The 25,079-nt window shown below is 46.1% G+C and overlaps 1 protein-coding gene across 1 annotated transcript in view; it reads left to right on the forward strand.

Moving 5' to 3' along the window:
• Positions 1-24,180: 24,180 nt before the first annotated feature.
• Positions 24,181-25,079, forward strand: part of CTDSP1 (CTD small phosphatase 1) — a 39,970-nt gene continuing 39,071 nt past the window's right edge. Inside the window, exon 1 of the mRNA XM_066576018.1 lies at positions 24,181-24,509. Coding sequence (XP_066432115.1) covers positions 24,443-24,509 — 67 coding nt within the window. The 5' untranslated portion in view covers positions 24,181-24,442. The remainder of the gene's footprint in view (positions 24,510-25,079) is intronic.

Below are 25,079 nucleotides of genomic sequence, written 5' to 3' on the forward strand. Positions count from 1 at the left end.
TACAGTAGATGTCCTCAGACATTTGGAGGGCATCCCTGTGAGTAGTAATACCAAACTAGCTAGCCTGGACATGGAGGCCCTTTATAGTTCCATCCCCCATGTGGGCGGATGTAAAGTAGTGAGCCATTTTTTAGAACAGAGGGGTTTGCAATTTAGAGCTCATAATGCATCCATGATTCAGTTAGTCACTTTCATCTTGGAGCATAACTTTTTTCTTTTTGACAGCAGACTCTCTCACCAGCTCAAGGGTACAGCAATGGGGAGCCCTTGTTCCCTCACTTATGCTAACCTGTACGTGGGCTGGTGGGAAAAGAACTCTATCTTCACTTAAGCATGTGATAGATGGACTGGGGACATTCTTTTTTGGCTTTGTTACATAGATGATGTGTTCATCCTTTGGACTGGGTTTACTGCATCTTTCTTTGAAGATAGTGATTTTGGGTCAAAGGCCCTGATTCTGAAGAATCGTTTTTTACAGCATGGCTCAGGGTGATAGATCTATTAGAATCTTTGGCACTTTTGATGTTCATTCCAAATAGATTTTTAGGATTTTTGACAAACATTGGAATGTACTTCCCGATGACATTGATTTGGGCGAAGTATTGTCACCACATCCATCTATCCCATTCCAGAAGGGCAGTAATCTTCATGATAGACTTGTGCTTGGTTATCTCTCCACAAATCGAATCTCTGAAACGTGGCTTAATTGTAACATCTTAAGAGGGACTTTTTCCTGTTCTGAGTGTTGTGCATGTCAATATATTAACAAGAGCAAATTTTTTGTTAGTGCCACAACTCAAAAACTGTATGAAAATAGAGATTTCAGCCTCGGTTGATTTGTTCGCCCGTTATTTGCATCACTCCGGCAACGGTTTGTCTGCACTTGCGTGCATTCTTGTCGCTATAGGTGGGCGGTACGGACTATCCATGCCCTCAGTGACGGGGCTTTGAGGTGTATTCCTGACGTAGCACTGCTGACTGTAGTCTAGTTGCTGTAGTTTCCGGGATTGGCCGGCTGGCACATGCCTATAAGGAAGGCAGTACCTTATTTGGGCTATTTAACCAGCACTCTGCTGCTCAAATCACGGCCAGTCCACCATCAGGGCTGGGATCTTTTTCTCTGTTAGTCATCTCTGCTTATGCTTGATATCTGAGCATATTCTCGATCTTTGATAGCTCTATACTTTGGTAATCTATCTCTGACTTATTTATCACTCCTGATTAACTTAGATTGAGGGAAATTCGTTGAGCCTTTAGCTACTATCTTGAAGCCTTTAGCAATTATCCTTTATGAGTTTTTCGCTCTAATCCTCCATACCTGACCCTGTTACCTTTATTTTTCATGTAAATAGTCTGAAGACATTAGTTCTCTTATGACTACAGTGAAATGTTTCATATGTCAGTAATAAGAGCCTGTTGCTATTATCTTTTTCATAGTAGTCTATTGCTATTATTAATTATCTCAGTGGTTTGTAGAGGGCTCCTTTTAAGCGGACGTGAGCCATTATCAATTCCTCTTTTTGGATTTTTTCTCACCACTGGTTGATGCTACTTACATCATTTAACACACTTGTGTGAGGTTGAGCTGATATTTCTAGCAGTATCTTACAATATAATCTGGAGACTGCCCCTTTCAGAGGACGTGAGCCATTATCAACGCCCCTCTACAGACTATAGGCACATGTTCTTTTATATCAGCAACAAATGAGGTTGCTTTATGGGGATTTGATATTTTTGAGGACTGTTTGTGAGCACTACAGCATTTTGGTTTTGCTCATTTCTGTTAGGTTTTCTCCACACTGTGACTGGAATATTATATCTTGCTCATTGCTCCTCTCACTCAACCTTCCTGTCTATGTGGATTGAAATCTGATTTGTTATATTTTTATACTTTGAACTGGTTCAGGTATAGGGTCAAATCGCACTTACGGGTAACACATGATAAACATGTCTCTATGACGTTTGTCTGTCACTTCACAGATCCCAGCTTTTTAAACATTCTTTAATAAAGATTATTGTTACGATCGTGGGGGCAAAACTAAGCACAGGACCCACACGATCGTACCCAAAAAGGGAATGGATGCATGCACACAGGTTGCACCAATGTCACACAGGTTTCAGACAACTGACCCTGTTCTACACGGGGGGATGGCATGGCCCTACCTAAGTGGGGGATTCACCCCAATAGAGGGCGGTCTTCGGATCTGGGCCCTAGCTGATCCTAGGAGCCATGCACCAGAACAGGACGCATTCACATGCCACATGACAGGGACTGAACCACAAGATACACAGAGCCATAATACACAGCATACAGCAGCCACAATGCAAACACTAGTAACAGATGATAAGCTGAATATAAGTACCAGGTATTAGTTGACATTTTGTACAAAACGTGGAGACTAGTGGGCCAAGTTCACGGCTCCTGGTTATACCGCTAGTCTCTACACTAACAAGGAGTCCAGGAGAACCGGACACCGTTCACACAGAACGCTGCAACAGGACAGGACACAGATCGCAGGTCATACAGCAAGCTTACACAAAACGGACAGAATTTAAACAAACAAACAGACATGAACCAGCAAGACACAGATCACACAGCAAGCTTGCAACAGGAACAGGACAGAGCACAGGGCGCACAGCCAGCTGCAACAGGAACAGGACATAGCACAGGGCACACAGCCAACTGCAATATATAATGCAACCACACAGACTCCACCCAGAACTCACACGCACACAGATGAAACTCACAGCAAGTCTATGTGTCCTCATACCAGGGGGTATAGACAGTCAGCTACACAAGCTAACATAGGGAACTGTGTCAGGGATCCACCAACTGACACACAGATTAAGACATAAGACGTTTGGAGGCCACACCTGTAAAGGGGGAAGGAAAGGGGAGCTGCATGTGCTGCAGACCAGGACTACAGGTGTCCAAACCGTCTAGGGGAAGCAGAGAGACACAACCAGACCTACTTGCAAACACAGTTCAGAGTGGGAACAAATTACACATACCTGATAACAAGTTACAGAACACAGAAGTAACATGACTGCTCACCCTGGGACCCAGCCAGAGACCATGAGCTGGGTTTATATGTGAGCATAGACCCAGGAGATTGGCTAGCAGGAAGTACCACACCCAGTCAGCTCAATCATTTAACCCTCAACCACCTGTAGCTGTGCTGATAGGAAGCTTAGAACTACAGATCCCAGCAGTACACGTAACAGTTATATTTTATTAAGGACCTTCTTAGTAATTTTTTGCTAATTTTTGAGTTTCTACTGCCTTTATTGATTTCTTGTACATAATAGATTTGAAACTATAAATGTTATTTAAACCATAAACAGGAGCTGCACCTCCAACACTATGCTCAATCTGTGCTGTCCATGGTGACAGCGGCGCTTAGAATCAGCTGATCGACAGGGATCCCAGCGCTCGATCTCATCAATCATCTATTAATGACCTGTACTGAGGCCACCAATAGAAAAAAATCCAAAAAATCTCAGACAACCCTTTTAGTGGTCCAGTGGGAACTTTTTTCTTACTGATGGTGTAGTGCAGTGTTTCTCAACTCCAGTCCTCAGGACCCCCCAACAGGTCATGTTTTCAGGATTTCCTCAGTGTTACACAGGTGATGTAATTATTGTCGGTGCCTCAGACATTGCCACAGGTGTTCTTACTATAGGAGATCCTGAAAACATGACCTGTTGGGGTCCCTGAGGACTGGAGTTGAGAAACACTGGTGTAGTGGGATATTCTGAATTGTGTTCAGCCACGTATTCGTATATGAGTTATGTAAGTGATATCAAATTACTGATATGAGCTGCCTGATCCTGACTGAATCAAATTAACATAGTCGGATGCCTATTGCCGAGAATGGATTTGTCGTCTCCACCTAAATAATGGAACTACTTTGCATCCATGCACATAGGACCTATGAAATTGCCTGTACAAGCAGCATTCATTGAATTATGAAGAATTGGCAATGAATGTAAACATGAAGGAGGTTTGATGGAACCTACTCCTCACTGCAAGCCATGCCAACCGGAGAACAATGTCCATGTGAGACATAGGAATATATATCTTTTTTTATGACCATGAGATTAAGCCATTTCATATGTCTCATGCGCCAGTGCTGGGGGCCCCTGGGAGCCCAAGAACTCGCTATCTGCTGCAGTTATTAATATTTCTCCCTCATATTTGGTATAGATTAAATGGTAAAAATATGCTGTGAAACAACAAGTATCAGACTCCGGGGGATTGCAATTCAGCTTTGCAGTATTTTCCAGAGATTTCTGCAAATCTCCTCATTGGATGTAAGCCAATCTCATTAGCAAAAGCTCTGTATCTTTTATTTTATTCCCTCTTACCCTTAACTGTTTTGCCTTGTATTGTATGTGATTTTTTATAACTTTTTGTAACTCTTTGTATGCAGTGCACTTTTTATATTAAAGGGGTTTTCCAGGGAAATACTATTGATGACCTATTATCAGGATAGGTCATCAATAGTTGATCGGCTGGGGTCTGCCGCTCGGGACCCTGACCAATCAGCTGTACAAGCGCATGCTTTCAGCGCCACAAATACACAGAGGTCAGAGCGGAAGCCTCCGTGCCGACCTCTGTGTAATGGCCGGCACTTGTAACTGCAGGCACAGCTCTCATTGAAATCAATGGGAACCATGCCTGCAGTTACAAGCGCTGGCCACTATAAGGAGGTCGGCATAGAGGATTCCGCTCCAACCTCTGTGTATTTTCGGTGCTGACAGTATTCGCATACTCAGCTGATTGGTCGGGGTCCCCAGCAACAGACCCCAGCCGATCAACTAATAATGACCTATCCTGTTGATAGGCCATCAATAGTATTTCCCTGGAAAACCCCTTTACAGCTAAGGCTGCGTTCACATTTGTGCTTTCTCTTTTCCTACCTCATTTCGGAGCAGGGAAACAGCAACCCATGTCTGAATAGAACCAGCATGTAATGGAACAAAGCTGTGTTAAAAGAAGCCCATTAACTATAAAAAGGTCCAGCCAGGCTTCTATCATTTTACAGTATGAAATAACGCAACATCCGTCATTGGTTTTGAACAGAATTCACCAACTGAAGTGCCGTACAGAACCTCTGATGCTGATGGGAACAAGCCCCTACAGGCGTTTTCCCAGTTTTAGCTGGTTTGCCGCAAGAAGCAGAAAGCTGCGTATATTGCATAGTGGTTCAGGTTGGTACTGCAGGCTGAGTCTCATTCACTTCCATAGGATTTAGCCTGCAGTACCAACCCAGGCCACTGTGCAATATACGGAGCTATGTACTTCCTGCAGCAAAACAGATAGAAGTGGGACAACCCATGTTTGGTCTTTGTATGTTCTATAGAACCCATTGCATTTGATAGAGACTAACCCATTGTCATCCAGAGCCTGTGTGCATCGGTACAGTAACAAAGGTGAGGCATCTAACCTGTCTCATAATGCAATATGGTCAGTGGTGGCAGAATGTATTTTGGAGTGTGAAGGACTATGATGGCGTGTGATTTATGTTCCATTTTGCAACAAGTGCGAGATGGAGGGAGAGAAAAAGTAGATAAACCCCTTCAGGTCCTGCCCATGTCAAAGCTGGTATGTGACAGGGGGTAAATATTCCCAGGGCATGACACCTACTTTAATGTTCTCCATAAAATGATATTTTCTGAAATTTACTTGGGTTTATCCATAAGCATCAAAGGCTTTAGCACATAGTAGTAGTAACACAGCTGCTCCCAAAAGTACACAGTCCCTGCGTTGACTTCAGATAAAGTGGAGTTTCCCAGGCTCAGACTGGCCCACAGGGGATGACCCCCCACGGCGCTGTATTACATACAGAGAGGCAGCTTCTCCGTCAGTATATATGTCCATATCACTAACAAACCAGCTTATTGATATGGACACAAAGGCTGGTTGAGATGTCATCTAGGTGCATTGGGAGTTCTGCCAGTATCCTTCCTCCGTGCGTCCTGCCTTCTCTTTTCATTGACGTGGATGGAGAATGCAACAGCTGGGAATTTGCAGATGGGGATCAGGTAGTAGTTGCATGTAACCGTACGGTGGGCTTTAGGCACTCAGCCCATCACTGCAGCTTCCCATTGTAATCGTTCATTTGGGATCATTTTCATTGATCATTTTTTGCTTCTGATGTTTGCTATGCAGCAACTTAAACGGCTTCTCTGGTTAGAATTAACTTTTAAAGAGCCACAAGGATTAAAACAGTAAAAGAAAGGGTACTTACTAGAGATGAGCGAATATACTCGTTTTGAGTAATTACTCGATCGAGCACCGCGATTTTCGAGTACTTCCGTACTCGGGTGAAAAGATTCGGGGGGTGCCGGGGGGCGGCGTGGTGGAGCGAGGGGGTAGCAGTGGGGAACAGGGCGGAGCCCTCTCTCTCTCCCTCTCCCCCCCACTCCCCGCTGCAAACCCCCCACTCACCCACGGCGCCCCCCGAATCTTTTCGCCCCCCCCCCCCCCCCCACTGACTCCCATGGGGACTTTGATTCACAAATACGTAAGAAAATAGTGCATGTCCTATCCTATTTTATGCAGCCAAAATGCAAAATACGTGCATGTGAACGATCCCATTGAAATCACTGTTCTATTCACGGTGTATTGCATGCGCAAATTTTGCACATGAACATATGTCCGTATGAAGCCGGCCTTATTGTTTTAACCCTTTTAGCTCTGATTTTAAAAATTGTTAAAGGGATATTCCTATCTCAGCTTTTCATAGCCTAGAGGGGAAACCACTGCTATAGTTACCGGCCACCCAATCAGAGCCTACGAAAACATCCGACCGCTTCAGCCCAGTACGGTTTCTGTAGCTCTCACTGAAGTGAATGGGGTCTATGAAAAGAGTGCAGCACAGCCCGCTACACCGTTTCCGTAACTCAGATTTTCCCATCTTGGCCATGAAAAGCTGAGATGGGAATGCCATTATAGTTCTAACTGGACAACCCCTTTAACTGTTCAGCACCATAATTGCATTAGACGCCATCTTTACAAATGTACGTGCGATTACGCTAACATAATTTGGTGATATTTCCTGCCTGAATTTGGGGGAAATCCACTATCCTGCATTTATAGGCTGCACCCTCATTGCGTTTTTTAGGGACAAGGAAATCTCCTGCCATACATGCTACACGTGTCCCAACGACTCTGTTAGTCAGGCGGTACTATGGCTTATTCGGGGCTGTACGCTGTCCATGGTAATCCACAGACAACACAAGGTCCCATTATAGACCTATGAGGCTTTACATACATATATTTTCACGCTGACCAGGCTCTTTGCGCTATCCTGTTCTGGTCCGTATAACGGAAGAGAAATAGGATGCGTTACTTACTGCATGTCAATGTGCTGCCTGCCCATAAACTGCAGGTGCCCGTGTGCTATCTGATGGGAGTTATGCCAGAGTCTCTTGGGTGCAACTTGCACAAATGGGAAGTGTGCCGGCGGAGGCCTCAGACTCCTGGTGCGTACAGCTAAAATGAGGATAGAACAGCAGAGTAAACTCTCCTATTCCAAACAATATCCAGTAGAGAAGAGTATACATGAAGCACATATAGTTCCTTATTATGGGTGATGGATGCCACTATAACTTAACATATACATTAAACGGAAGCTACAATCGCAGTGTCAGAGTCCCAAATGAGGTGCAATGCCACCTGTAGCCAGCAGGGAGCAGAAGTATTCGCGCATTTACGTAATTGCATTGAAAAGCTTCCTACTCCAATCCCTTTTTACGAACATTAATGTTGAAAAATACTGTTTTCACACGGACAAGTACGAGTTTCATCAGTGAAAAACTGACTGTTTTACATGCGATTTTCTTGCTATTTCAGTGCATTTTTCACATACATGAAAAACGCGCTTTTTTATCATGCGCTTTTATCTGCTCTGCACTTCCTTGTCTTTTTTTCATGTGGTCCCCACAGTAACCTGCGTTAAAATACATCACACTCGTTTGATGTGTTTTTTAGCAGTCAAATAGAAAATAACGGACAATTCTTGAACAAGAATTGAAGAAAAATAGGATCTGCAGAGGACGGTTTCCTCCGCTATTTTCATGTGATTTTTCACGTCTGAAAAATGCCTGTTTTTATCATGTGTTTTTCTCTGGTCATTTTTTTCAAGAGGTCCCCATAGCAACCTGCGCTAAAATGCAACGGAACATGAAAATCGTATGGGATGGGACTGTGAGGCGCTCTTTAAACGCTCCCATAGAAAATAATGTGAATTCTTGAAAAAAATTGATGACCATTTTCTCGCAGCGTCAAAAGAAAGGTCTTGCCCTATCCTTTACCGAAATACCCTGGAAGCTCCCACAGACTCCTATGGGAGCTGAAAAAAAAGGGAGGGGAAGGGAGTTTTCCTGCGTCTGGCGCCGGGAAAAGAAGACATTCGGCTCTATTTTAGCTATTTCAGCTAATAGAAGCCATGCTGCCGACTGACGGAATTCCACACTGCGGCGTTTTTTTTTCACGCGATACGCCGGTGTGAATGGACGGGAAAATGCTAATTAATTTCAGAATTAGATAGCGGCTATTCTTCTCTACTGCGATTTTCAACCACGTACGGCCAACCTGAAATCGCACACGCTCATGTGAATGAGGCTTTACTCGAACTATTGGTGTGAGAGAATAATCCCAATAATTGGGTTCTCTTCCTGCGGGCGCTCTGTCCATCTCTGTGGCGGAACATTCTGTCCCGCGTGAGCGGTCCCTAACCCTTTAACCTCATTGTGTGGCCAGTTTACAGGTCAGCCACATGCATGGTGCCCCGTACATAGTCCACCCACTGCACCGTGCCACCGTCACCCTTGTGGCCTGTGTGACAGCTTGGCAGCTCCGCCAGTGTCCCATGCTTTACATAGCGGACCAGTCACTGGCACAGCGCCTACATCAGGCTATATATAGCCAGTGGACCCAATACTGCAGCAGCGACGGCGCTTTGTAGACGCTCCCTGCTCTCTGCTTGTTGCTTCTGTCATCTCCCGCCCTTCGCCACACTCTGGGGTTGGAGCTTTGCAGACGCTCCCTGGTCTGTTTCCAGGCTTCCCCTTAGCAAACCTCCTCCTGGAGGGAAGTATATATGTACAAAAACATAAAGCCCTCTTCTGTGGAGTCTGCAGGGACCCTGGGGTCCCCACATGTGCCCCCCGGAGGGCCTTGCCAGGGGGGCCAGAGGGAGAGCAGGACTCCCTCTGAGTGAGGAGGCCCAGAGGAATCCAGCACTTCACCATCAAACAACTTGTTTTTCTGAAGAATGTCAGAAGTCTTAAAGGGGCGATGCCTATGGTGCTGGCTCCGGCCCCCTTCGGCCCTCCCAGATGTTATATGGCGAGGGTCACCTGCTGTACTTACAGGCTGTCCTGCTAGCTGGATGAACACTTGGGGCAATATTCAGCACCAAAATCCGTACTGCCAATGTGCAGATTTTGGTACGCAATTGAAAATAGAAGAAGCCTGCCGGCAATTACGTATCAAGATCCGCAATTGGCAGTGCAAATTTTGAAGCGAAATTCAGGGACGGCATATTCCGTAACGCTGTTGTAGAACGTGCCGTCCCGTGTGAAAGGTCCCTCAGAGCGGTAGTTGTCCATGGGAAGTCCGGAAATAAAGGGCTCCTTCACACGAGTGTATGTACAAAGTCGCAAGCTTCAGCGCAACCTATTTGCGCAATAAATGAGGCACTTTTGTGCATTTTAAAGTACTTTTTTTGCACATGCAGGGCTGTTCATATGCGTGCAGCACCCTCCTGCCCTGATTTAAAAGACTAGTCTCTTCTTTTCTCTACAGTTTTGCGCTACATTTCACGCAGTCTCTTGCGTATTGCATGCATATTTTCACAAGCCCCATAGACCTCCATGGGACCCTTTGGTGCGCAAATTTGCACAAAATGCAGCATCATCTATTTTTGTGGCGCAAAATCAGAGAATAAGAAAGAACCTACTGAAATCAATGGGTTCTATACTGTGTATTGCATTCGCAATAGACTGCCGTGATGCACGGGCGCTGGAAAATGAGAATGATTTAAGGTCGGTTTCACATGGCCGAGAAGCAAGGCGCACAAGTCTTGCAAGAAAATCAACCCCATTTTTTTACATTCCTCGGAACGCATCAGAAACGCACAGAAATCAAGCGTGAAAAAAAACAACATAATTTTCAATGGGATAATATATCCTTAGCGCAATAGTGTGAAGATAGGAAAATCCCAGTGTGCTCCGCTCTTGGATGATTCTGTTTAAGAATCGATCATTATTTCCTATTGGAACTAAATAAATCAGAAGCCATTGATTTCATTTGGTTCGTTCGCACGCGCATATTTTTTCCGAGCATTTCGGTTGTGCGAAAAACCCACAACGTTCTATTTTCCTGCGCATAAAAAGTCCCCATTGACATCAATGGAGATGTGTACATGCGAGCGCAATACGCTTTTAGGGCTCCTTCACGCGGGCGTATTTTACATCAGTATTTTGTGAACCAAAACCAGGAGTGAAGAGAAAGTAGAATGGAAGGATTGGCATTTCTTGCGTATTTTAGACCTGCTGCTGGTTTGGGCTCACAAAATACTGATGTAAAATACACCCGCGTGAAGAAGTCCTTAGATGCCTGAAACATGAGAGTGTTTTGCGCACACAAAAAAGTGGGACCTGCTCTATTTTCCTACGTTTTGCACAGCAAAGGCCTCAGTAGAAGTCTGAGGGAGGTGTGCAAATACAGAAGGGGAAGCGCAAAACTACGGGGAAAAGACCTCATTAGGCTAAATAGCCTTTAAATCCATGGAAAGGGTGTGTCACGCACTCGTGAACCGGTCCTGCAGGCGCAAAAAGTATGGTACTATGTGCAGACACGGGCACAAATGTAACTCATCCAATCTCATTCATGCGCAAATACGTTGCACTGAAGCGAATGTATTTGGGCATATGGTTGTCTGAATAAGTCCTGATAGTCTGATTTTATTGCAAAAAAGCATCATACACGCATGAAAATTGTTCCGGGACGTAACTCCACCCCCGTTTCACCCCTCCCATCGCAAATAGTGGCGTGGGGCGAAGAGGGGGTGGAGAGGAGGCGGGAGTTCTGTGCACGGCTCCCGGCTCTTCCAGCCTCCTCCCCCTGCAGAGAGAGACGCTGCATATCGCTGGGCGTGAAAACCCAGCCGATATATGATCGTCTGCATGCGCCCTGAGAAAGATAGAGCGGGTCCTATCTTTTCTTGGGCAAATATTTTGCGCGGAAAAAACACGTTCGTCTGAATGAAGTAATTGAAATCAAATGCATCGCTTGGTCCGTTATATGTGCAACGTTTAAACGTGCGGAAATACTTGTGCAAACAGTCTTCTGAATAGGCCCTAAGGCTGGGCTCACACTGCTGTATGCGTAATAACCCTGCGTGAGTCACATAAAGTTTCACTACTGTGGAGCCGGCGGTGAGCCGCATATGGCAGCGATATTGTACTGCACATGACAGCATAACTCAAGCATGGCGCGGTCTATCTGCATTTTTTAATTTCTCACGCTGTTGTTTTGCAATATATAATGCAATTGCGTTGATTACACGCCCATAGAGAACAATGGTCTCTCTCCCGTATAATACGCAGCAAAATAGAACATGTTGCGTTCTTTTTTGTGCTCGCATATTATGCAATGCTTACGCGCAGATGTGAGCGAAAGGCAATGTATTTGAATGCCTGCGAATGACTGCAGATCGCACAAGTAATATGCGGTAATCATATGAGCCTGGCCTTATTATCAGTCTGTGATCCCCTTATACTAAGGCTGCCTTCAGCCGACCGTATATCGGCTGGGTATTCACACCGGCCGATATACAGCGTCCCTCTCTGCAGAGGGAGGAGGCTGAAAGAGCCGGGAGCAGTCCTCTGCCTCCTCTCCACTCCCCTGCACTATTTTCAATAAGAAGAGAGGCGCGATGAGGGTGGAGCTAATTCTTGGAACTTATCCCCGCCCCCATTCCACCTCCTTTCATTGTAAATAGTGCAGAGGGGTGGAGAGGGGGCGGGAGCTCAGTGCACTGCTCCCGGCTCTTCCAGCCTCCTCCCTCTGCAGATAGGGACGTCGTATATCGGCTGGGCGTGAATACCCAGGCGATATACAGTCGTCTGAAGGCAGCCCAAGGGTGCGGGCAGACGAGCGCATAAACGGCGCGTTTTTGCGACCAAACGTATATACGTGACCATCTGAGGCAATGGTTTCGAATGTATTCGTTCACATGGGCGATTTTACGGCGCGTAAAAATGGCAATTCGAAAAAAAAACGGAACATATGCGACCGAAATACGCGCCAACGCATATTCGATCGCCGAAAAGACCGTTTGCAAAGTAGGAACAAACGAAAATACACTTTCTAGCTCTGGTCGTGATCGGTGAAAAACGATCGCTCGGGCGATTATACGTTGCGCTCCTGCGAACGTAAATACGCCTACGCTCGTCTGCCCGCACCCTAAGGCTGGATTCAGACGAACGTATATCGGCTCGGTTTTCACGCCAAGCCGATATACGGTGTCCTCATCTGCAGGGGGGGGAGGATGGAAGAGCCAGGAGCAGGAACTGAGCTCCCGCCCCCTCTCTGCCTCCTCTCCGCCCCTCTGCACTATTTGCAATGAAAGGAGGCGGAATGGAATTTAGCCCCGCCCCCGTTCTGCCTCTGCTCATTGCAAATAGTGCAGAGGGGCGGAGAGGAGGCAGAGAGGGGGCGGGAGCTCAGAGCACTGCTTCTGGCTTTTCCAGGCTCCTCCCCTGCAGAGAGAGACGATGTATATCGGCTGGGCGTGAAAACCCAGCCGATATACGGTCGTTTGAATCCAGCCTAAGAAGCATGCAAAAAATGTTGCCACTTTTGGTGGGATTTATCAGCAGGTGACTATTTGACGTCACTTTTCTAGCATTTTTTTTCTCTTCTCCAGTTTAAAATGGAACAAGTTTATTAAATATCAGACAATGTTGATAAATTTGTTGCATCTTTAAATATGTCTAAATATATGGAGTCCTGCTATTTTAATGTTGGACTTCCATCTGAATTTAAATTAGCAGAAGTCAGACCCATTAAAGTCAATGTGTATATTCACATGTGCGATTTTTTTTGTCATGGTCTGTGTAAATATATCGCAATAAGTCAATGTGTGTATTAAAAAAAACAGAATGCATTCGCATGACAAGCATGTGCGCTCCGTTTTATCCACACATCCACTGACTTTTTTAGTGGGAGTTTTAGATGACATCAGTTGGTCCACCTTCCTTTTTCTTGATGTGTGTAATAACCAGATGACATTGCGATGAAATTTGAACGTTAAAAACACAAAAACTCAACACAAACTGATGTAAAACGCATCCACACATTGACAGAAATTGCACTCACCTGTGTGAATATAGCCTTAGGCAAAATTTGCACAAACAATACACATAGAATAGAACTCACGGATTTCAATGGATTCATTCACATGCATGTATTCTTCCTGCACATTTCAGTAGCGCAAAAAAACACGCAGTCATGGTCTAAGTAGCCTAATTAGTTTCCTATCTTCTATTTCTCTGTGCAAAAAATAGACATGCTGTGTATTTTTTTGTGCAACGGAATTGTGCGCACAAAAAACACATGCTTGTGAGCAAACTCATTGGAAATCAATGGGTTCTATTGCCATCCCTGTGCTGTCTGTGTATTTCACAGAACCATTATAGCCAATTAGGCAATTTACTTCAGTACTTTTTCGTATGGAGCGATGGTCGATGTGCAAAAAATTGATGCATGCAAAGTCCACTGCTCAGCTGCTCATGGACATGCTTCTGCATGCTGTCCGAAGCAAGTTGCAACTGAGAATCCTGGTCGCAACTTGTATTGGCAGTCTGAATATGGCCGTACCCTCCTTCTCCCAGGAAATAAACCCTCACTAAAGGTGTCTGGCAGTAGCAGTAGTTGGTTCGGAAGCTCGCAATTATTACATCATGTATTTTTGTTAGCCATTAAAAGGTATCATATCTACAAGATTACGTAGTTTCTCTTGCTGGGAACAATCACATTTGGCAGTAGCTTATTCCGCTCTCCGCATTGAGAACACATACACAGAAGAGCTAGAGGTTATTGAACACTTGTTCTCCTGTGCCCCCATAAATTACAGCTGATCTCTGGGGGTCCAAGCACTATGAAACCCAGGGATCAGCTTAGGCCTGTGGTGGTGAACCTATGTCACATGTACCAGCAGCGGCATGCAGAGCCCTCCCTGCTGGCACGTACACACCGGCGCCTGCTCAGCAGGGTAGTGAATACCGGACGGGTTGCCACAGCTTCCCAGCTGGTATTCACTCAGCGCCGCTGCTAGCGGCGCTGATCCTAGGTGCACACTGTGATGTTGTGAAGTCAGTGTGCACCCTGGATCCTCCTCCCCTGACCTCTCCCACTGTGTTCCGCAAGAGCAGTGGGGAGGAGGCGTCCAGACGCACACACTCATGTCCGCAGCAGCGCCGAGCAGAGAAGCAGAGGCACTTTAATGAAGAGGTAAGTATATGGGTCTCAGGGGGGCACTATTACTACTGGAGCTGATATAGGGGATAGTATTAGTAATAGGTGTCACCTATATGAGCCCCAGTAGTAATAGTATTACTACTGGGGCCGCTATGGAGGTCATTATTACTACTGGGGCTACTGTGGGGATCGTTATTACTGCTGAGACCACCGTGGGGATCACTATTACTACTGGGGCCGCTGTGGGGGGTCATTATTTTTACTGAAACCAATATAGGGGACACTATTACTACTGGAGCCACTGTAGGGGTACTAAAACTACTGGGGCCGCTGTGGGGGTCACTATTACTACTGGGGCTACTGTGGGGTTCGCTATTACTGCTGGAGCCGCTGTGGGGGGGGTCACTATTACTACTGGGGCTACTGTGGGTGTCACTATTACTACTTGGGCTCCTAGGGGTGTCACTATTACTGCTGGGGCTGTTGTGGGGGTCACTATTACTGTTGGTGCCACTGTGGGGGTCATTATTACTACTGGCTCTACTGTGGGGGTCACTATTAATGCTGGGGCCAATATAGGGGACACTGTTACTACTGAGACCACTGTAGGGGGTGAGTATTACTGCTGAGACCATTGTGGGGTCACTAATACTACTGGGGCTACTGCAGGGGTCACTATTACTACTGGGGCCACTGTGGGGATCATTATTTTTACTGGAACTGATATAAGGTAAACTATTACTGTAAAGGCTGGTGTGAGGGTCATTATTACTACTGGGACTACTGTGGGGGTCACCATTATTGCTGGGGTCCCTGTGGGGGTCACTATTACTGCTTGGGCTACTGTGGGTGTCACTATTACTGCTGGGGCTGCTGTAGGGGTCACTATTACTACTGGGGCTACTGTGGGGGTTACTATTACTACAGGGGCCACTGTAGGGTCATTATGATTACTAGGGCCAATAGAAAGGATACTATTACTACTAAGACCACTGTGAGGGTCACTATAACTACTGGGGCTACTGCAGGGGGTCATTATTACTGCTAAGGCCGCTGTGGGGGTCACTATTATTACTGATGCCACTGTGGGGGTCACTATAACTGCTGGGGCTAGTGTGGGGGTGACTATTACTACTGAGCCCACTGTGGGGTCACTATTACTACTGGGTGCCACTGTGGAGGTCATTATTTTTACTGGAACCGATATAGGGGACACTATTAATACTGGGGCCGCTGTGGGGGTCACTATTACTACTGGGGCCGCTGTGGAGGTCACTAGTACTACTGGGGCTACTGTGGGGTTCACTATTACTGCTGGAGCTACTGTGGGGTGTCACTATTACTACTTGGGCTCCTGTGGGTGTCACTATTATTGCTGGGGCTGTTGTGGGTGTCACTATTAGTGTTGGGGCCTCTGTGGGGGTCATTATTACTACTGGTTCTACTGTGGGGGTCACTATTAGTGCTGGGGCAAATATAGAGGACACTGTTACTACTGAGACCACTGTAGGGGTCACTATTACTACTGGGACTACTGTGGGGGTCAACATTATTGCTGGAGTCGTTGTGGGGGTCACTATTACTACTTGGGCTCCTGTAGGGGTCACTATTACTACTAGGGCTACTGTGGGGGGCACTATTACTACTTGTGCCACTATGGGGTCATTATTACTACAAGGGCCAATAGAGGGGACAATATTACTACTGAGACCACTGTGGGGGTCACTATTACTACTGGGGCTACTGTGAGGCATCACTATTACTATTGGGGCTACTGTGGGTGTCACTATTACTACAGGAACCACTGTGGGAATCACTGGGCTAATACTGGGGTTGCTGTGGGGGTTATTACTGCTGAGACCACTTTGGGTGTCACTATTACTACTGGGGGTACTATGGGGGTCATTATTACTACTGGGACCACTGTGGGGGTCATTATTATTACTCAAACAGATATAAGGGACACTATTACTACTAGGGGCCGCTGTGGGGTTCACTATTACTGCTGGAGCTACTGTGGGGGGTAACTATTACTACTTAGGCTACTGTGGGTGTCACTGTTACTGCTGGGGGTGCTGCAGGGGTCACTATTACTGCCGGGGCCACTGTGGGGGTCACTTTTACTATTGGGGCTACTGTGGGTGTCACTATTAGTGCTGTGGCCAACATAGGGGACACTATTACTACTGAGACCCCTGTGGAGGTCATTATTACTCCTAGGACTACTGTGGGGTCACCATTACTGCTGAGGTTGCTGTGGGGGTCACTTTTACTGCTGGGGATGCTGTAGGGCTCACTATTACTACTGGGGCTAATGTGGGGGGTCATTATTTCTGCTAGGGCTGCTGTGAGGGGTCATTATAACCTCTTGGGCAACTGTGGGGGTCACTATTACTACTGAGACCACTGTGGGGGTCACTATTATTACTGAGGCCACTGTGGGGGTCACTATAACTGCTGGGGGTCCTGTGGGGGTCACTATAACTGCTGGCACCACTGTGGGGGTCACTATTACTACTAGGGCCACTGTGGGGGTTATATTACTACTGAGTCAAATGCAGGGGACACTATTACTACTGAGACCACTATGGGGGTCATTATTACTACTGAGACCACTGTGCGGGTCACTATTACTATTGGGGCTACTGTGGGGGGGGCAGTATTACTGCTGGGGTCACTGCGGGGGTCACTATTACTACTGGGGCTACTGTGGGTGTCACTATTACTACTGGGGCCGCTGTGGGGGTCACTGTTACTACTGGGGCTGCTGTGGGGGGGCACTATTACTGCTAGGACCATTGTGGGGGTGTCTATTACTGCTGAGACCATTGCTGGGTCACTATTATTGCTGAGACTACTGTGGGGTTCACTATTACTACAGAGACCACTGTGAGGGTCACTATTACTATGGAGACCGCCGTAAGGAACACTATTACTACTCGGGCTGCTGTGGGGGTTACTATTACTACTTGGGATACTGTGGGGGGTCATTATTACTGCTGAGACTTCTGTGGGGTTCATAAAAACTACTGGGGCAACTGTGGGTGGTCATTATTACTACTGAAACCACTGAGGTGGTCACTATTACTACTGAAACCACTGTAGGGGTCACTATTACTCCTGTGGGAGGCACTATTACTACTTGGGGCTAGTGTGGTGGTCACTATTGCTACTGAGGGGGTCACTCCTACTCTTGAAGCCACTGTAGGGGTCACTATTACTGCTGAGGCCACTGTGGGAGTCATCATTACTACTGGGGTTTGTTTACATGTGGCGGAAATGCTCTAGAATATCCTCAGTGGAAATTTCCGTGGCAAATTCAATAGCATTTCCTCATCCAAAAAGCAGTAAAAATCTGCACCATCTATTTTGAAACAGCCCCGTCTCTTTTATAATGATGGAGGTAAAATCATATGTCGTGATAAGCCCTGCCCCTGCATGCGCTTTCTCTGGTGCTGCCTTTCATACATTACTTTCTGCCCTGCCCCTGATGTGTTGGCACTTTGTGCTAAATTAGCGGGTTTGGGGTTGCAGTTTGGCGGCTTGATTTCTAAAAGGTTCGCCATCACTGGTTTAGGCTATATCCACAATTGTGTTGGACACTTTGTCAGGAGCTTCTATCACTGATTCTATCAAAACTGACAGAAAGAATAGTGACGCATACAGTTGTTGCACTCTTAGATATACTGTGGATGCCATATTAGGTGTAGTTGGTATGAGCTCAAAGAAAATACTCTACACAACACAATGAGATGTGTTACCAAGATATTCTCAGATTTATTGTAATAAGACACAGCTTTTATAGACAAATACGTAGGTTTCAAGTTGATACAGAAAGGAGTGTTACAAGGCCAAACACAGCCACATCATTCATTTGGTTCAAATTAGTTTTCCTTTAAAGTGTAAAGAATGATCACGTTCTGTTGAGTCATCTCTCTGCTGGTTCAATTGTTCTAATGGAAATCTCCTGTATCTTGTCTTTTGGTGAGTTTCTGTCTCATGTGAGTAAATTCCGTACACTATGTTAATGATTTTTCTAAGCAGAACATTCCGCTTGCAGACATAGCCGAAATTAAACTGAAATACAAAACTAAATCATACAAGATATCATTTCCTTCACAAGTCATAGTCTTCCAGACAAAATGAAGTACACCAAGACAGGCCCCATTCAGACCCCAATATACAGTACAAGGCAATACGGTTCATAAAGGGTTATTCCCATCTCGGCTTTTCATGGCCAAGATGGGAAAACCCAGAAGTTGTATGCCGACTACCTGTCACTGTTGAAGTGAAGGAGTACTACAGGAACAATGTAACACGCTGTACTATGCTATGCAAAGCAGAGATGGAAACCCCCCCTTTAAGTTCATATATTTTATCCAATTGAAAAGAAAGCATAAACAACAAAAAAAAAAACCTTAAAATTTTTTTCATGGCACAAACTACTTTCGGGTTTTGGTTTATGAATAGACCCACTTAAATTAATGGGGGTTTATTTCTGTGTGAGTTTTGTGCATCTTGCAATGCGCAAAACTCACACGAGAAAAACTAACCTTAATTGTAACACTCTTATTTAGACCTACAGACTTAGGCCGGCTTCACACGGCCGATAATCACGCACGACATTTATGCATTGTGAAATGCACAAATATGAACCCCATTCTTTTTAATCGGGTTATACAAATGAGCAAAAAAATGGCGGCATGTCCTATCGTTGGGCGTGCCTTCGTATCAACTATTGATTTCAATGGGGCAGGCAAAGCCTTGCACCATCTGCTAGGCGCTCGCGAGTGCAATGCGAGGTTTCCCATTGAAAACAATGCAAGACACTCCACGATCCTCATGCGCCAGACGATCGCTACTTCCCGGAAGTAATGCAAGACTTTTTATACAAAAACCTCTTGCATTGTTGGGAAATTGCACGTTGGTGAGCGCGATATTGGGTTGAGCTTCGCAGCCTGAAATTGCACTTGCCTGTGTGAAATTAGCCTTAGGCTAATTAATGAGTGAATTCTCACTACTTTTTACTGTGCGTGTGGGAAAAAAAAACAGCATGCTTTATTTTTGTGCGCATTTGCGCACCAAAAGTATCCATAGAAGTCTATGGGAGGAGCGCAAATACATGTGCAAATGCACAATAGCAGAATTTTGTGCAGCGTACATTGATTTTCACTGATCTGTTCACGCTTGCATATATATTGCATATAATACGTGCGTAAAAAAGAGTGCAGCATGTTCTGTTTTACCACATATTATCTGCAACACAGCCCTATTGTTCTCTACAGGCATGTAGTAAATGCTGTACATTTGCAATTACATTGCGTATGTGCGCTCTTTATATGCAACGGCGCTAAGTGACAAAGTCGAAAATTAAAAAAAAAACAAGTCAGACCGTGCAGAGAAAAATGGCTGCCATATGCGGCTGGCTAACACCGTGGTAAAACGCTGCATTATACACGCTGCGCTCAGACATGTGTTCAGAAAACGCAGCTTGAAATCGCAGCATTTTTACCGCAACTTCATGCAGCATTTTTGAGCGCATTGTACAGCGTTTGACAGCACTTTTTAACGCACCGCATCATTATGATGGGTGATGACAGGCATTAAAAAACACGAAAATGCACAAAAATAGAACAGATAGCACTTGAAAATCACAGCGTTTCTAAAATCAAGCGCAGGTCTGCGAAGACCCATTACAATCAATGGGAGTGCTGTACCACGGCTAGTGCGGCACTCAGGATAGCAGCCGATATACGTCGCCCCTCTCTGCAGGGGGAGGAAGCTGCAAGAGCCGGGAACAGTGTACTGAGCTCCCGCCCCTCTCCGCCCCTCGTCACTATTTGCAATGGGAGGGGCGGAACAGGGGTGGGGCTATGTCCCGGAACTTAGCTCCACCCCTGACGTATATCGTCTGAATGCACCCTCAGATGTGCATTTTTTTTTAATGCGAACCAATGTTGTGTATAAAAAATTGCAGCATGTCGGGTTTTTTTTACCTTATTCACGGACCCTAATCGCTAATAAAAGCCCATGGGAGCGTAAAGAAAACAAAGTGAACACAAATGTTACACGTGTGTGCGCTGTGTTTTTATGCAAGTTGCCAGGAGACAGTGGAAAAATTGTGTAATCTTTTGGATCTTCTTGCGTATTATTTTTTTTCGCACGCATGGAAAACGGATGACACACAGATTGCACGAAGACGTAAAACCCCGCACAGATACAACAAAAACGCATGCAACACACAGGGAAATGTTCATAGACCCGTGTGAATGAGCCCTAAATGTGAGGAAACTCCACAGCATTTATATTCAGTGTGATCATACTAGAAATCCACAGCGTGTCAATTCAGGGTATATTCACACCGGCGCAATTTTTTTCCAATCCTGAAATGCGTTTTTTTTGCATTTCTGCGATTTTCAACTGTTTTACATTCACTTTTTATGCACTAAAAATGCATGATGGACCAAATAATATAATTAAAGGTTCTGCAGTTTTTTACGGTTACCATTGTTTCATGCAATAAAAACGGATCGCAATTGCATAGAGCAAAAGATAGAGCCTGCTGCGTTTTTTTTCCTCGCAGCAGCGCTCATGTGAATGAATCTATTCCAAAGAATTGATTTCATACTCGTGTGAGAATATCATTCATGTGAATGCCGCCTTAGGATATAGTGACACAAACAAGTTTTTCACCTGAAACCAGATCAAAATAAAGCATATTATTCTAAACATGTTTTTTAATCGGATGGACAGAGCAAACAAAATTGTAGCAAGTTCTATTATGTTGCGATTTTCGGACGAAGATCTCCCTATCTTATGGCTGCAATTAACAAGACAGATTGCACTTGTTCAATGCGATTCTCATCCACTTTTATCGCATGTAACCATGGTGACCAGAAAAAAAAGCATGCAGAACCCCTAACTACATCATTTGGCACATCGTGCATTCACATGTGCGAACCTGCGATGTGCACTGTGAATCAATGCACCGCATTACTGCAACATGCGATTTTCATGCATGTGTGAATACATCCTCAGGGCTCATTCACACGACCATATTTTCACCACATATTATGCACGTGATATATGGCCGCGTGATACGCGGTGAATGGTGTCAATCAAAGTACATGCACTTTCATTGATCCATTCACATTAGCATGTAAATACTGCGTGTAGATACGCGCATGAAAAAGATGGCAGCATGCAGATTTGCAACCCTATCGCTATGTTCAGACACCCAGATGCTCAGCGTGAAAAATCCACAGCATTTAGGCGTTCCTCACACAACAGCGCTGCAAAGCGCTGCGATTTTTACCTTTGTTTTCGGCCTCAGCTCCCTGTGGCCCATACCTGGGTATAGAATACCTCATTATTGATGAGGTGCGCTAAACGCTAAAAAATAGAACAGTCTCCACTAGAAAGCACCGCGATCGAATGGATATCCGCTAGGCTCCACCGAAAACAATGGGAGCGTTATACCGCGATTAGCGTGGTGCTTAGAATGCCAAGCTGATCGCAGTAAAAGCGCCTGTGTGAGGGAGCAGAGTGGATGAGATTTCGAAAACCTGTTCACACTGGGAAGATTTGCTGTGGAATGTCCACAAGGGCCATACTATAGCAGATCCACAGCTGAAAGTCCGCATCAAAACCTGCAACATTTTGTGCGCAATTTTTAACAGAGATTTTGGTGCAGACTTCATCCCCTTAGGCTGGGTTCACACAGGGCGGATTTGCTTCGGTTTTGCAGCACGGAATTTCGCCGCGGCAAATCCGCCCGCGGCCGCTAATCTCGGGATTAGCCAGCCATGTGGACGAGATTTCTCAGAAATCTCGTCCACATGGGACGGCCAATCCGCTGCGGTAAGTCCGTCTGAAACCGCGGTTTCAAAAGATGCAGCATGTCTATTTATTATTTACTTTCGTCACGGCCGCGCTCTCCTCTATGGGAGCGCCGTCCGCAATGGAAAAGCGAGCGGCCGGGCCGCTTCAAAGCCGCTGCGGCTTTTTTCCGTGGCGGTTCTCCCGGCGGAAATCTCGCGGTTTTTGCTGCAGCCAAACCGCGGGATTTCCGGCGGGAATACGCCCTGTGTGAACCCAGCCATAGAGGAGAGCGCGGCCGCGACGAAAGTAAATAATAAATAGACATGCTGCGGCCGCAGCTTCAGCCGGACTTACCGCAGCGGATTGGCCGTCCCGTGTGGACGAGATTTCTGAGAAATCTCGTCCACATGGCTGGCTAATCCCGAGATTAGCGGCTGCGGGCGGATTTGCCGCGGCGGAATTCCACGCAGCAAAACCGCGGCAAATCCGCCCTGTGTGAACCCAGCCTAAGGGGATGAAGTCTGCACCAAAATCTCTGTAAAAAATTGCGCACAAAATGTTGCAGGTTTTGATGCGGACTTTCAGCTGTGGATCTGCTATAGTATGGCCCTTGTGGACACTCCACAGCAAATCTTCCCAGTGTGAACAGGTTCTGCAGCAGTTGCACCCTCACCCTATGTTAGCTGCACTGACTATATAGAGGTATATTCATAATCCCAGCAATGCCACTTGCTTTCCTAACCTACAGTAAACTGGCAAAGAGGTTCTGCAGCTCCCATAGCCTGATTTCCAGTAATGTAATTTGTTTTCCACATCCACTGCTCCTAAGAGGTTCTGCAGCAACTACACTCTCACTGCCACTACTATCATGTGGTGCTCTCCTGCACCGACGTCCAAGAAGTTCTGAAGCAACTGCACTCACTGCCACTACTATCATGTGGTGCTCTCCTGCATCGACCTCCAAGAGGTTCTGCAGCAACTGCAGTCTCACTGCCACTACTATGTGTTTTCCTGCACCGAACGCCAAGAGGTTCTGCAGCAACTACGCTCTCACTGCCACTACTATCATGTGGTGTTCTCCTGCACCGACCTCCAAGAGGTTCTGCAGCAGCTGCACTATCACTGCCACTACTATCATGTGTCGCTCTCCTGCACCAACCTCAAAGAGGTTCTGCAGCAGTTGCACCCTCACCATATATCTACACTGACTTTATAGAGGTATATTCATATTCCCAACAATGCCACTTGTTTTCCTAACCTACATAAAACTGGCCAAGAGGTTCTGCAGCTGCTATAGCCTGATTTCCAGTAATGGAATTTGTTTTCCACGTCCACTGCTCCTAAGAGGTTCTGCAGCAACTACACTCTCACTACCACTACTATCTTGTGGTGTTCTCCTGCACCGTCCTCCAAGAGGTTCGGCAGCAGCTGCGTTCTGACTGCCACTACTATCCTGCACTGACCTCCAAGAGGTTCTGCAGAAACTCACTCTCACTGCCACTACTATCATGTGTCTCTCTCCTGCACCAACCTCCAAGAGGTTCTGCAGCAACTATGCTCTCACTGCTATTACTATCATGTGGTGTTCTCCAGCACCGACCTCCAAGAGATTCTGCATCAACTCGACTGCCACTGCCACTACTATCATGTGGTGTTTTCCTGCACCGACTTCTAAGAGGTTCTGCAGCATCTACACTCTCACTACTATCCTGCACTGACCTCTAAGAGGTTCTGCAGCCACTGCACTCCGAATCAAGATCCCAGAGTGGGAGGAATGAGCTCACTCCCCCATTAGTGCGATCAGATGGAGCGGCCCCCAGTGGGCGCTGCAGGTATCGCCGCTTTAATTGGGGCCCCTTGAAACCGCCTCTGGCTTCCATGTTTGTATCCGAGCTGTGAGCAGAGAACTCCATGTTGTAACAAAGTTTCCAGCAATCTCCCTTTTTTGTTTTTCTTTTTTTTTCTTTCTTTTTTTTCTCCCTTCCCCCGCTCGGCGCCCGTCCCCTCCATGCCCTCCGTCCTGGCCCCTTCCTGCCCTGTATTCCTCAATTCTCCAGCCAACCCCAAGCCCAGAGGTAGGAAGAAGTGAGAGGCTCCTGCAGGATCCACATCCGGGGAGGTGTGATGGACAATCCGTCCATATTCACCCAGGTCAGCCGAGAGGATGTGAGCTCCCCCCTGCAAGAGAAAGGTAAGTGCTCTCCTTTCCCCCAAATGGCACTGATCACATCATTACTAAGACCCTTTCTGGAGCCCCTATATTTGTATTGAAGCTCTGCCCCCTTATAATGTAACGATGAACCCCAATAGTGTAAATTCCGTTTACGCATTGTATGGCGGTGTTTATGCGCTTTCCAAAACTTGCAGCAGTGGACGGGTTAATAGAATTTTACCCAGTATAAAAGGGGTTGACAGCTAAGGGGGCGGGGCACTGGAATGTGTCACACATCCTGCACCCCTCTCTGGTGACATCCAGTGAGTGGCTGGTGTGTTCCAGTACTTGTTGGGGTACACATGTTATTTGGGGGGGGGGACTGGTGGTCTATATAGCTTATGGAGCTACTAATTGCTGCAGGATCGGTTTTTAACCATTTGTGGACTGTAGTGTTTTTGACAGCTCTCCAGGATTGAACCTTGACCCTGGAGTTTTAGCATGAATAGCCCCCTGATCCCGATGATCCTGGACCCCCTGAGATATGATAAGACTGAGGGAGGCAGCTCTTCTTCCAGATTCCTCGCTGTTTTGACAGGAACTTGGTTA

This window comes from Eleutherodactylus coqui, chromosome 8 (genome assembly GCF_035609145.1).
Source record: "Eleutherodactylus coqui strain aEleCoq1 chromosome 8, aEleCoq1.hap1, whole genome shotgun sequence".
Taxonomy (NCBI): Eukaryota; Metazoa; Chordata; class Amphibia; order Anura; family Eleutherodactylidae; genus Eleutherodactylus; species Eleutherodactylus coqui.